This window comes from Morone saxatilis, unplaced genomic scaffold (assembly GCF_004916995.1).
Source record: "Morone saxatilis isolate NCDOM2014 unplaced genomic scaffold, NCSU_SB_2.0 Contig15, whole genome shotgun sequence".
Classification (NCBI taxonomy): Eukaryota; Metazoa; Chordata; class Actinopteri; family Moronidae; genus Morone; species Morone saxatilis.
In genome coordinates this window covers 4,866,772-4,881,331 of record NW_023339707.1, presented here as the reverse complement: position 1 = coordinate 4,881,331, position 14,560 = coordinate 4,866,772, and the positions used below count along the sequence as shown (strand labels likewise).

Here is a 14,560-nt window from a genome sequence, read left to right as displayed (position 1 = left end):
GAGAGAGAGAGAGAGAGAGCTATACGGGTTCACTAGCAGTGATGAAAAAGACATGACCCGTGTTGGAAGGCTGCTGCCTGAGAGGCCAGAACCACACCACTTAACCTCTGCAACACACACACACGTATGCACACAGATTCCTCGCCACATCCATTCACAGTAAAATCCCCCAACATATGGATGCTATAAATTCAAACAGACCTATAAATTCTTGAGCAACACATTTCAGTTTTTTTTTCCAGCAGAATTGTTCTGACTCCTTTGGGTTTGATGCTGTTTTTTATAAGAAGTTAAAACCATAACTCTCTCCAAAAAAGACCAAAAAGACAGCTGGCATGTTAAATCAACCATGATATTGACGAGCCGTACACTCTGACTCCAGGGGTTCAAACAGCTCTGTTACATTTTCGATAAGAAGTGAGAAAGTGTGGGCTGAGTTACTGTGCTAGCACTTTTGTTAAAGAGCAAAAATAAGCTGATGAAATGTTATTTTTTTATAAATGATTATGTTGTTGTCATTGCACTTTGCTAATAACAATAAGTAATAATAACTGCGCAGATGTTATACAATAAGCTCAGTTGACAAGCGCCACATTAAAAACCATTAGCACAATAAATGTGGACATAAAACCGATGAAAAAACTAGTTCAAAATTATAAACAATTCACTTAGCCAAAGTTTTAGAGACATTTTAAGGCCCTGCTTCCTAAATTATGCAGTCTTTCAGCAACTGCTAATAAAACAAGATGACAAAACAATGTGTGTGTTGGGTAGGAAGTGAGCGAGTGAGTGAGTGCTGGGAGGCCGGGGAGTATTGCATGTCATCTAACACTAACATTCTTTAAGTAGGTCAAGTAGAGAAGTGATTCCCAGCCTTTTCCATAAACCTACTGATGTAATGCTGACCTACAAAACAGCAGCAGCTGCCGGGATCAGGGGTCTGGACCCCATCTTATCCCCTCCTTCCTCCTCCTCCTGCGTCTCCTCCTCTTTGTCCTGTTGCTCCTTTTCTTTATTCAGCTTGAATTCATCCACATCATTACATCATTCTCTGTCAGTACCGCTGTCAACATAGTATTACCTTAATCCTAACATTAACTAAATAGTTTTGGTTGCCTAACCTATCCATAACCACAGCTGTTCACTTGTCTAAACTTTACCTGCATCGTTTCCCTGCAAACAAACATGGATTAGTTTGCCTTCATTATTTCTCTCATGCAGAGTGTGTTATTGGACTGGGCTGACTGTGTTGACTGAAGTTATTACCTTTAAAGGTGTTTGGAAAATCTTGATTTTTAGGTTTACATAACTGGGCCACACTGTTTACATCTGGGTTTCATTGCATTGGCTTGTAGAGGAAGTTCCCACCCCTTCATTTGATGGATGGACTGAGACACAGGTGTTCCAGGTGACGACAGCAGCAGTAGACCCACCAGGCAACAGGTGAGGAGCTTGATCACTCTTAAAGCTGCATTGATAGATTGTTTTGCTCACTTCAGGGCTGATTAAAACACAATATGGACATTGTCGAGCTGTAAAGTTCTTGTGGTGAACGTGCTGGCAAATGTTTGCCTGGTTACACATCCAGCAAAAACAGCACAGCTCTAGCATTTATCTGGAGTCGTGTTGTCGGCCACCTGGTGAACGTTAGTCCAGTATTCACTCTCCTTTAGCCCTGTTCTGGTCTGGTGAGAGTTAATCAAAACAGTAAAGTAAAACCAAAGCAAGGATTTGAAAGATTAAAGCGCTCTGTAGTGCTGAGTAGAGCTTTGATTCTCTGCCCCAAACTGCTGCCTTAGGTCAGGCTCGAGTCAGGCTCAGACGGAGTTAGATTTAAAACTATATATGTAATATTTTATTAATAATGCATGCAAGTGAATTTGTTATTGATTTGTTTTGATAATAATTTTTGCACTATGGACAATGTAGTTCAGTCCGTAATAAAAATTTAAATTATTCATATATTTAAAGCGGAAATTTGGGCTCGCTCAGCTTCGGTTGGGTTGGACCTGACTTTTTGGGCCCGATTAAAGCTCTACTTCGGAGGCAATCAATGTGGCAGGTTGTTTATTTATGCATCAAATAGAAACAAAGCAACATAAGCATTCATTTGGAGTCATGTTTCTGGCCATACCATGAATGCAAGTACAATATCGACTCTCCTTTCTCTTCAGCTGCTAAATGCTCCACTAAGTTTATTAGCTGGTTTGCAGGCCAGAAAACCAAAACAAGAAGGTAAACGAGGTTGAAAGCTTCATAGAGCTAAAGGGAACTGCAGATAAGAGAGTGGTTAACGAATAGGGATACAAATGTTGATATTATTATCTGAATCACCTTCAGTTATTAACATGTGTTCAAAGCACACGCTATTTCTTGGCTGTCCCCTCCTGCTTTTGGCCACACCACGCGAGTCAGTTTCACCAGGCGGATTTTGGTCTGCAACAAAACAAGCAGCTGCGACTGCTGGACTTTTTTTGCCCTGGGTTTCAACTCACAGACTAAACACAGCCTGCCTTAACTTAATGCTAGAGGTTGTTGGAGCAGTATGGAGACTGAAGGGAATCATGTATTTTTAGTTACAGTCAATATTATCTGAAAAACAAGCTAGAATATAACTTAAAATAAGGCAGTAAAGCACAGGGCTTGTTGTAGTAAAGATGCAAATATCATGCTCCATTAAGGAAACTGAACATGATTTTAACATTTATGTTATAAATAAGTACATTACAGTAAAGTACAGTACATCAGTTACGTCAGTATGTTAATTACTTTACCTATGTGACATATAATAAATAAATTACACCAGGCTGATATTTGCAGAGCGATGGCCTGTTTTCAGTCTCCGATATGTCATATTCTTGTATTCATGATTTTTCTGCATTCAGCATCACTTTGCTCTCTCAGAATTAGTTGTTTTCTGCCAACATGGTTATCAGCTGTGAGGAACCTAAATCAGCTAATTGGGGTTTGGATGCTGGAGCGTCAGAAGAGATAGACATTTAGACTTCACATGTTTCAATTTGATAAAATGATAAATTTCTGTCAAAAATTAAGCCCTAGCCCAAATTTTGGGTTTTGACCAGTGAGCCAAATTATATTTGGTCATTTTCCCAGAACATTTTTAAATACATCAACACATGCAAGTCCACAGTTTTCAGCAGCTCTACATGACTGACTGACCGAGGCTGAAGTGTGAAAAGTAAACTTTCTTTGAATCAGATTTTATGAATATGATGGTGTGTTCTTTTATTTTTTTCTAAAATTAGATTTAAAAATTGCAGTGTATTGCCTTCTTTATAGTATTACAATATAATGAATCGTAACCCCTGTGTTGTGATGCATATCATATTGCCAAATTCTTGCCAATACACTGCCCTATTGTCTTTAGCTGGTGAGTGTGAACATACATTTCTTATTGTATCTGATTTGATTTACTGGAGTCTCATTGTCAACCTGTATCCAGAGCAGCAGCTCATCTGTGACTTAAATGATCAGACACTCTTGTTACTATGAAAAATGTGTGTACATGTAGTGAATTACTGTATAAAGGGCATTATGGTGTGTGGGGAATTCTGTGATTGACAAGACGGCCCATTGTGTGTGAATTGTTCTGAACGATTGGGGCGTCTGTATCTTGTGTTTCTTTTCCTGACAGTAGGACTTATTAGTGAGGCTTAGCAGACAAGACTGGTAACCAAAACAGAGGAAGGGAGGTGGAAACACACAACACAGCAGCGCACTCACTCGCTAATCACTGCGTACAAGCATCACACCCACATCTGGAGTCATCTTTCCGTGTGTGTGAGTGAGAGACAAGTGTGAACAGGAGTTTAGTCAGAGAGACTGACAGAAAAGGTCTGTGACGGTTTTTTGTGTGTGGTAAGGACAAAGATTATTGTGTCTGTGGTGTGTTGAGGTTGCACGGAGGTCAGAGGCGTTGCTGGTTTGATTCCGGATAGTGACGTTGGCAAAAGTGACATCTAACGTCTTTCAGCAAGAGGAACTGGAAAGTAACATTAGCTAAAAGTGCAAATCCGTGTGAGTGCGTATAGATATGTTGCTACCCACCCCTCCAGAGGGACCTCGCCCTTGTATTCAGTCATTTTAATGACAAACACATTCTCAGCTTTTGGAGACACACACACTTTTATTCTCTTTTTTAATACACACACTCATATTCACATGCATGCACGTGGACACACACACTCCTTATGTTTGCCATGCATTTGACAGTGATGCACGGCATTGTTTTATTTGGCCAAAATGAGACTCAGATGTGTTGAAGGAGTCTGATAAACAACCTGCAGCGAGCCAGCCGCTTCATCAGCCTGCACTACACAGAATCAGCGGAAAAGCCTGCAGATCTGACCTATTGTTTTAAATGAAATCAGGGATTTTTATTAAAATATTTCATCCCCGGGATCCAAATGAGACTTGAGTGTCTTACTGTGAGACCCAGGATTACATTTTTCTAGCTTGTGTTCTGGTGGGACGTGCCAGAAGCAGGCCTGCAACCTGTTTTGGGTCCGTAACCCCAGTTTAAGAAACCTGGGAGGGGAACAAAGTCAGACCAACAACTGATTCTCATCATATAAACTAATGTAGCCCTGCATTCTGCATCTCCAGCCCGATGTTAGTGATTTTGACTCATCAACCATCATTTTCTTTGGAGGCTGTCAGAGAAACCTCCACAGAGAGAAAAAAAGGTTCAGCTTTAATTAGTGTTCAGTGCTTTTTTTTTCAACTGGACTGTAAAGCTATAAATTAAAAGTGTTGATGTCATTAAAAAAATAGATGTTGTTAGATGGTTTTCATTCCCAGCTCATATGGCTATTCAATACCCTCCATACTTAACTTGTCACAAGAGAGCTTGCATAAATAAGGGCCCAGTCAGTTGAACACAAAGTGATCTGTCATAATCTTAAACACCAAACCCAATCATACTCAGTCTTTTTCTATTTAAGTAAAAAAAGACGTTTCACTGCTTTGCAATTAAATCTGTACTGTATCATAGTACTGTTATAGTAATATTTATAGACTTTAAACTCTTTTGGCAACAACAGTGAATGTCTGGCATGTCCACCCTACTTGAGCAAGAGTGGACTGCATTACAACTTTAAAGACATTTACAGCTGAATAGTAGTGTAATATGGTGTCTCTGTCTCTCTCATTTGCACTCAGTCTTGACATGGGCTCAAAGCTCTTCGCACTCGGTCTGGCCTAGTCCTGTACTTGGACTCGACAAAGGTGGTCTTCTTGACTACACCAGCTGTTCTTTGTGTTAAGTGCTAATTAGAAACTGTTAGCATTCTAACAAGCAAATACACGATTGTGAGCATGGTGAACACTATCCCTGCTGAACATCAGCATGTTAGCCTTGTCATCGTGTGCATGTTACCACGCTGTTAGCATTTACCTCAGAGCAGCACTGCACCTAAGTGACACCTCACAGAGCGTCTACCATCGCTGCACTCCTGGTCCGAATAGCTACTATGTTATTTTTGTGGATGAATGTAACCATACCTTAACTATAGAGATGTAAGATCAGAAAACATATGAATCTGTTTTTTTAACCGGTTTTGAGAGGAACGGACACTCATTCGTATGGTTTAGAAGGAAATAACTTACAATGTGTTTAGGCGTTTAATTGGTTTGCATTGTTGAATCCAGTATTACTGGGTGATTTGATATGCAGGCTTCTCCAGCTGATGGTCCCTCTCTGCTTTGCATCCTGTTTAATCTAGTTGTCTTCTTCTGTTCTGTAGCACTACTAGTGGTCAAAAACTTTACCTACTCTTAAGCCAGATTTCTCCAGTAAAGAGGAGGAAGAGAGCTAATTGGATCCAACAGAAGCAACAGAAGTTGATATGGCACAATTTGATGCTTTTGTATTGAGAAATTAAATTCTTAAATTAAACAGACAATACAGTTTGTACATTAGCAGAAATATGTTGCTACATCAGTTGATTGCCAATGGAACCACTGAGCACCTGATTTTCAGTGTTTCAGCGTTCCAGTTTTACTTCCACCACAGAATAAGCAGAAATCTCAAGAATTGAACAGCTATGGTATTGATCAACAACCCTATCAACCCCCCACAGATTATTACAGTCAGTTTTTGTGCAAGCAGCTTGTTTCCTTTAACAACTGCTTAATCAGTTCCTCCCTATGCACTCACACACATACGCACACACACAAAAGTTGACCCGGGGGGGAGGAAATTGAATTAGCAGGGTGTAATGCAGCTCCTTGTGTGTGTAATCAGAGCGGGCTCAGAATACAGAGCCATTGTAAGTCACTGTGGTCGGAGCCGGAGAGCCAGCGACCGCTGGGGGAAGCTGCCCTTATCACTAGATATGATTACAGCTGGGGGAATGTGTGTGTGTGTGTGGGTGGTGGTGAGATTTGTGTGGGAGTCATGGCTGACTGATTGCATGGGGAATGTGCGTCTACATGCTTGCGATCGTGCATCAGTGAGTATGAGTGTAATTTCTAAAAAAATATTTGAAATGGTGATGAAGTTTTTGTGCATACAAAAATAACACCAACATTTCTGACATTCATCGCCACTAAGCCCTCAGATCTTTCTGGATTTGGGGTTTCTATATCCTGTGGTAACAACAACAACAACAACAACAAAAAAGCCCTTTCTGCTCGTTGTTTCCACTATCATTGTTGGGCGCAGGCTGCAGGCTGCAGGCTGTGTTTTCCACAGTGCATGTCATTGTTTTTCACTGTCTGTTAATTATTTTTGTGCTGGTATTTAGCCTCCTCCTGATATAGTGTTTCCTGCTATTGTCTTTTTCTACCAGGCTGGCTGACTCTGGACTTGAGCCAGCCAGTCCCTCCTACCTTAAAATACACACAGACACACACTACAATACACAGACACACACACACACACACACACACACACACACACTACAATACACACACACACACACACACACACACACTGTTCTCCCTTCCTCCTCTTGGCACTTGAGAGAAAACACAAGAAGTCAGTGATACGGCAAACCAACTGTGTATGTGTGTGTGTGTGTATGAGAGGGAGGGAGAGTGTCCACCAGTCAGTTCAGAGGGGTTAATCTCTCTCTCTCTGTCTCTCTCTCTCTCAGTCTCTCTGTCTCTCTCTCTTCTCTCTCTTCATCTCTCTCTCTCTCCTCTTCTCTCTCTCTCTCTCTCTACCTCGATCTCTCCCTCCCTCCCTCTGTTGCCTTTTGTTGCGGCCCCTCACTTTCTCAACACTTGGACAGAGGGAACTGATACTATGCCTGTGTGTGTGTGTGTGTAGTTTGGGTGTCCTCCTCACCACTCGCGATCTCTCTGGACTGAACTGTACGTGAACATGACTGACGGGACTTTCTAACACACTCCTCATGCTGAATGTTCACACCACAGACTGGTAAGGCAGCGCTCTGGTCGGGAAAGTTGTCTTATATTATATATATATTCATGTAGAGTGTGTTTGGGGTTGTAGAGGGATGAGAGAATGCCACTTTGTGTGTGTGTGTGTGTGTGTGTGTGTGTGTGTGCATGAGGGAAATGCTTGTCTGGAATGCAACAGGTTATTTGTAAATGCGGGTTTTGTTTCCATATTTGTGTGAGCTCAAATTTCCAAAATATGGAGACATGTAAAGATGTAAAACGCTTCTCTGTCCCTGTCTTTCTCCTTTGCTCCGCTCCCCCATTCCCACTTCTTCCCCTTATCCCCCCTCTCCACCCGGCCCAAGTTACTCAAGTTACCGGCTTCCTCCTGTTGTTATGAGCCCCGTGGTTTCTATGCAGCACTCTGAGGGCGCTCCCACGCTCTCCCAAAGAGAAAGAAAGGAAGGAAAACAGCGATAACCATTTCAGAGCTACAAAAGAAGTGGGGAGAAGCATGCATGGTTTTGCCCCATGTCTCCCCTGGGCATCTACATGCACGCTTTTGTCCCTTTAACACTAAGAAACTTGGAAAAATGTCTCTGTCTTTTGCATGTCTGGTTGGCTATTTTTTGTTTTTTGTTTTCTGGACAAAAGTTTTCTCTTTCCTTCTGAGGTGGTGGGGTGGCTGAGGTGGTGAGAAAATTGGAAACAGAACCACCCACAGTGGAAGTGAGTCAGCCCGGCATTTAGTGGTGTGTTGACTTTGGAAATGGCAGGGATTTTAGGGGGGGGGGGCGGCGTGCTGGTGCTGGGGGACAGATGAAATTGTCAGAAGAAAAGAGGAACAAACTGAAAGTGTCATATTTTCTGCTGAGGGTCTTAGAATCCCTGCAAAGTGGGAGCTGAGCCGCAACAGGAATTAAAGGAAAGAAGAAGAGATTGACAGAGAGGAGAGGGGAGGAGAGGAGAGGTAAAGCCAGAGGCTGTTTATAAAGGGAGGGAGCGGCTTGTGTCCATCTGGGACAATCCCAAGTGCTGAAAGCTTCCCCACCCTGATCCCAAACATCTCTTTCCCCCCTCTCTCCCTCTGTCTTTCTCATTGTCTCTCTGTTGCTTCCTCACAATGAGGTGCATGTGGGTACATTTTGGTTGCAACCTGCAAAAAGCATTCAACTTGCTGCATATTTTCTTTTGACAGACACATGCTGCATGCTCTCATTCTTCTTACTGCCTTTCTTTATTTTCTTTTCCTTACAATCTTTGTCACTGTCTTTCCTCATCTCTCCTTGCCTGCAGCTCATTTGTATCGAGTATGGGGACGCTCTTCTTTTCAGTGTCCACTATATTTTTATATAATATTTGTAGTATATTATGGCCTGCAACGTAATGCAAGATAAATCTGTATTTCTGTGTAATTTAAACTATAAATAGTCTCGCCTTAGCTGCTTTTTTTGATCTCCCACATTCCTACTGACATGTGTGTTTCTGTGTGTTGCTGGTGTCACACACAGAATAAAGTTCTGGATGATTTGTATCATGGTTTGCATGAAATGCTAAGATGTAGACCTATATGTTATAAGCTGTAGGCTTTAATGCATGTCAAATGCTATGTTTTCTTGCAGCTCAGTGGCTAATATAGCAAGCTGTAGCCAAATGCTATTGTGGTCTACCAGAGTGAGAGGTGAAGTTAACCAAGCAGTTAAAGAGCCGAAAAAATCTAAATCTTTACATAATCATTGCAAATGCACTACAAGAATACATTTTACACAGGTTCTCCTCCCCATTATCCTCCTTCTATTATCATTTACTGCCAGAAACCAAAAAAAACCCACACACAAAACAACTTATGGACACAGCCATATCTGCCTCCCTTGTGCTCTCCCTTTGTCTGGCCTGCTTGACCACTCTCCGTCTCCTTCTCCTCTTCCCCTTCCCTCCCTGCCTTCCTCCCTCCGCGCTGCCTGTGTATCCAGCGATAAGGGGACAGCGACGGTAGCACTTCCTCTCGCCACAGGAAGCAGGAAGTGTTGATTTCCAACACAGCCTCTCCGGGCAAACTTTGCGCTAGGTCCGCTGGGATCCTGATGCACACACACTCAAATGCAAACTGCACACACTCCAACATGCAGTGAAGTTGGCATATAGACATAGAAATGCATGTGTTCTGTGTGTGTCACCTGTCCCGCAGACAATGACTCCACTATATATTTTCCTGCCTGATGGTTTTCATGGGAAACCACCTGGGAAGCCGCCCACTCTGTGTCTGTTTGACCTCAGGGTTGGCTTGCAGGTCAGGGGATGATTGGCTAATTATTCCTCTAATCACAGCAAATGTTTTGCTATCTCCCTCTTTGGCCATGCAGGCGGGGTGGCGCTGTCGAGCTTAAAAAAACACAAACAACCATTCATCAGCTAATGGATTCCAGTTATACTGCAGGGTGGGAGGGCTGGGTGTGAGTGAGAGAGAAAGAGGGAGGGAGGGAGGCTGACATAAAGAGAAAGTGGGGGAAGACAAAGAATAGGGCGTCTGAGGGCACGAAACGCTACCTGATGGATTTTATTTCTAAGTGAGAGCCTTACTCCCATTTGTAGTCAAATTAAGATTTTTATAATTGTGGTGGTGGTTTCCTTGTGTGCGATTTTCTATTTTTTTAGGGCCAAAGCAGTGACATCATCCCTTCTTTGACAAATCTGCTGTTATAAATGTGTTCAGGAAACAAAACATTTAAAACAAGGCAGAACACTCCAGAAGGACAGAGAAAAATTGCACATTATTCAGGGAAATGTTTCCAACAAATGATTTCAAGTTCATTGACAGATTTTCGTTCACTTCTTCCAAGATAGTATTAGAAGGGTGTTCGATTTCAGCACATGACGCACACGAACTCCAGCATGTTCAGAAAAACAAGTGGATGGATCAGTGTTTAAAATAGAGGGATTTAGAAAAGAAACCTAAAAAAGCGGGAACTTTGAGACGATGAGAACAAGGACAATTAGTTTTCTGAACACAATTCGTTTCCAGTCTTTTTCAAGCCTGTGGCTTCTACATCAGTTTGACCTCTAACCTCTGTTTTTTTAACAATACCTTGAAACATTGCACATGTACAGGTATCCATCCAGTTATCCATCTGTACCATACTCCACTTTATTGTATATAGTGTATATATGTTTTATATATTAGATTTGTATCTATCTCTTTGCACAAAATGTCCACTGTGCTGCTGTACCAAATTTGAATTTCCCCTATGTGGGATCAATAAAGGAACATCTTGTATGGTAGAAGAGGAGTCAGTGACAAGAAAACAGATCAAAACGGGTGAAAATAGTCACTGACCAACCGTACAATACAATTAAAGTTCATAGCATATACATAATTCCTGTGAGTGTGATGTGATGATCTACACTTCACAGTGATGATCTACACTTCAGGTCAATGAACTGACTAAAGTCGTTTAGGCCAGACTGGTCTTGCAGCATATACATAGGTCTTGGTACATTAGTTACCCATTGCCAAAAGGCGAAGACGTTGGCAAATATTTTTGTTTTTGTTTAAGCAAATTAACAGGATGAGAGTTTGCATAGTTTCCAATACAGTGTGCTTTAATTTGCCTTCAAATACCAGTGCCCCACCTTATTCCAAGAATTTCAGGGCTTTCATGAAAATCAAATCAACCTGGAAGCACTGGAAACAGGGCTGCTGCTAAGAATTATTTTCAAAATCGATTATTATTTTATTAGACTTGTTTAGTCTATAAAACATCAGAAAATAGTGAAAAATGCCACAAAAAGTAATGTTTTGTTTAGTACAACTAAAACCATTAAGATTTTCTTTTCTTTTCAGAAGAACTAGACTTTATGACTAGTCTTTAAATTAAATGACAGCATATAGGTTCCTGACTAAGTGTGCATTTTATGTAATGGTTATTGCTGCATGTATTGCCTGTGGTTTTGTAGTGGTGGCTGTTAGTTAAATATGATTACTTTAACTTTAGAGGTTATTGCTAATGGCGCAGAAATAGAAATATAGAGGATATGAGGAGGGAGAAGAAGGCTGGCAATAGATTGAGTGGGAGCAGAGAAGGGAACAAAGAGGAAAAGGAAGAAGGGAATATTCAAGTGACACCTGTGAGTGTGACAGAGGAGTTAGGAAGGAGACAAAGCAAAACAAAACTGCAAGAATACGAAGAGATTTGGGGCGATTAGGAAACGTTGGAGATGTGAGCCTAAACTATGAGCGGGTCAGGGGTCAAGAGGGCTGAAGAGGTCAGAGTGGGCCCAGCAGCTCTACTTAGAACAGGATATCCTGCGAGGAAAACCCATCTGTCTCTCTCTCTCTCTCTCTCTCGTTCTGTGTCTTAAATTCCCACAGAGGGCACAGCGGAGAGGAGAGGTGTAACCTTTCACTGAAAACACCAGAGAAAACACAAGTTCCCGACTGAGAGGCTTCACTTGCATCCATCATCGGTGACAAAGACAGATAGCAAGATATGCACGCCCGATGTGTCTTGCGCTGACAAACAGAGAGTGTATGAAGTGTTTTATAGTGTGTGATGATAACGGTGTGATGTTCCCATCCTGTGCTGATGTTTGTTGCTGTTTTCATCCACTCACTGCATCGGCTACAACAGCCAAGATAAATTTCCCTGCAGGGACAATAAAGTTTATCTTACTGTATCTTATCTTAGTCAGGCAGACAGTGTGTGAAAATTATGAAACATCTCCCTTCTATTTTAAATATACTAAGGGATATATCAGCATGCTGGACCCTGGTAAATGCTGCCATCCAGTTGTGGTATTGAAAATTGTATGTCTTTTGTGAGATACTGAATGCTACAATTAGCATTATCCTAGAATGATGTTGCATGTGGTTCAGGTTCAGGTTGCCTAAATGTTTCAGAGCCTCTGGTGTAAGCCTCTCTTCTTTATTGCAAGGTACTAAATCCCTGCCTACACTATGGTTGAACCTAATCCCCGCCTTACCTGTGTTAGGGTTAGGGGTTATTATCATTATAGGCCAATAGATCAGTTTTTTTTTTAGATGTGTTTGTGTCCACGGTAGTAAAGGGGTTGCCTTCTGATCAAAGAATCATAGCCACAAGACTTTCTGTGTTTAACCTGTGAGAACAATAACATTTAAACTCCAATAATTACACTAAGATGGCAGACACTGTGAGCTCTAAGAAAACTGTACTGTGGTCTGTCAAGACAGAGATCTATCTAATAACAGGAAACAACCTGAAATGCAAGATTCTGGTTTTGTTGTTTCAAAGGTGTCAGTGTGAACAGCATGCAGGTAAGAGGGTTGGTTTAAGTCTTTTTGGGGCCTAGAGAAGAACCCCTGCACCCACATTCATGTCCCATTAGATTAACCTGGCACAGGATACAAATTGTGCCCAAAACAACATAAATAAATCTCCTTAAAGGTCCAGTTTGTAACATTTTAGAGCATCACTGACGACTCAGTGACTACATTATACTCACAGGGCTGGTTGGTGAACCTCTGCTGCTGCCGATCCAACCGCTCCCACAGCTTTTCTCTATTTTCACTCTAATGTTCTGTTTACCCTCTGTGGATTTTGTTTCCAATCTTACACCATTTTGTTCATTTAAGATATTGATTAAGAAAACTAAAGCTGTCAGAGCTTATGAACTTGCTAACTGTAAGATAGCAAGTTCATATAGCCATCGAATCCACAAATCACGGCGAATAATTCTCTGTTTTAAATGCTGGTGTGACCAAGTCTTAATAATAATTTGTACTTACCAAGTTCTTTGCTGAGATCTGGCAATGCGGCTGTATCGCTAAAAAGAAGTCAGACAGGAGCAGTCAGATCAACAGACAGGTTGTAAACAAACTTCCAGGTCATCCAAACCTATTTAGACGAGAAAACAAAGATGAACAGTAAAATTATTACCCAAACCAGTGACTGAAACGACACACAATTTTTGTCCACATGAGTACCCTTACTTCTTATTGCGTCCTCCTGGTGAGTCCAGGTACACACCTGAGACACACGGGTAATGCTTTTTCTCCCCCACTGGCCTTTTGCCAAGACCCACTGTACTCTGCCTCTGATTGGCCAGTGTGTGTTGCCTTCATTGCTTTGGTTTGTTAGGCTTTAGGCATAAGACAGTTAGGGTTAGAAAAAGCAGAGCCAATCAGAGTGGCAGTGGGTCTTCGTGTAATACAGGTGTAGAAATTAATAATCGTAAAATGTTGATTTCCTGCCTCAACTTTGGCCTCCCATACTTGCCATAGCTGTGTTGTACCTCCATATAAAGTGCTTTAGATAATCTGGCTAAACTGTGGGATTGTTTACAACCTGTCTGGCTGTCTAAGTGTGCGTTTTTCCCCATCAGACTTTGTTGTAGGGAGGTTGACACATTCCTAGATCTCACAATTACTTGAGAATCCAGTGTTTTTGTAACTGAAAGATATTGTGGCAAAAACATAGAAAATAAGGTCCAGGTCATAATAAATCAGAATTAACCTTAAAGCGCACACTCCGCTCAGGTTGACATTACCGGAGAAGCAAGTACATGCCAACTTGCTTTGCTTTTAACAAAGACTGCAATTACATTTGTTTAAAAATCTCTAACCTTGCAGGATGACAGGTTACTAAAACGGTCCGGTAAACACGCTACTTGTGAGTCCATGTGAGTTTTGTTTACGAGCCCTGCCTCACTTGTAATTGGGTATCCTAAAGCTAAACAAACTGACAAAGTTGCCACCATGGTTTGGACCGAAGCAACATATCTGTGGGTGTGACAGCATCCCTTAAATGTGAAAAAGATGCAGCGGAATATGGAGCCCGATGGAGATCTGTGTGGCTTATTTTATTTTATCCTGAACCAGCTTGATTTGGACACAAGAAAAAAATACCAGCTTTCATTTATAATTTTCTACGATATTCTCAAGGAATGTCTGACTTCTCCCTCGTCGGCTCGATGTGTCAGACAAATTTCAACCTACTAATGTTTTCCTCTTGTGAGGAGCTTTATGTTTCCCCTTGTGCAACAGTTACTCCAAAATAGTCATTACTCTCTCCATACACTCAATCATATACTCTGATATTCTCACATTCAAGCTCGCTCTTAAGTGGGTGATATTTTCCGTATGGGAACATTAACTTATTTTTTTCCTATGAATGGTTTATAGTGACACAAGTGAGAGACATAGAGAGAGAGAGAG

The 14,560-nt window shown here is 41.5% G+C and overlaps 1 protein-coding gene across 1 annotated transcript in view; it reads left to right on the top strand.

The window, feature by feature from the left end:
• Window positions 1-7,192: 7,192 nt before the first annotated feature.
• hdac7a (histone deacetylase 7a) overlaps window positions 7,193-14,560 on the top strand; it is a gene marked incomplete in the record, with an annotated part of 49,999 nt that continues 42,631 nt past the window's right edge. Inside the window, 1 exon segment of the mRNA XM_035656166.1 lies at window positions 7,193-7,405. Within this exon segment, the coding sequence (XP_035512059.1) occupies window positions 7,387-7,405 (19 nt within the window).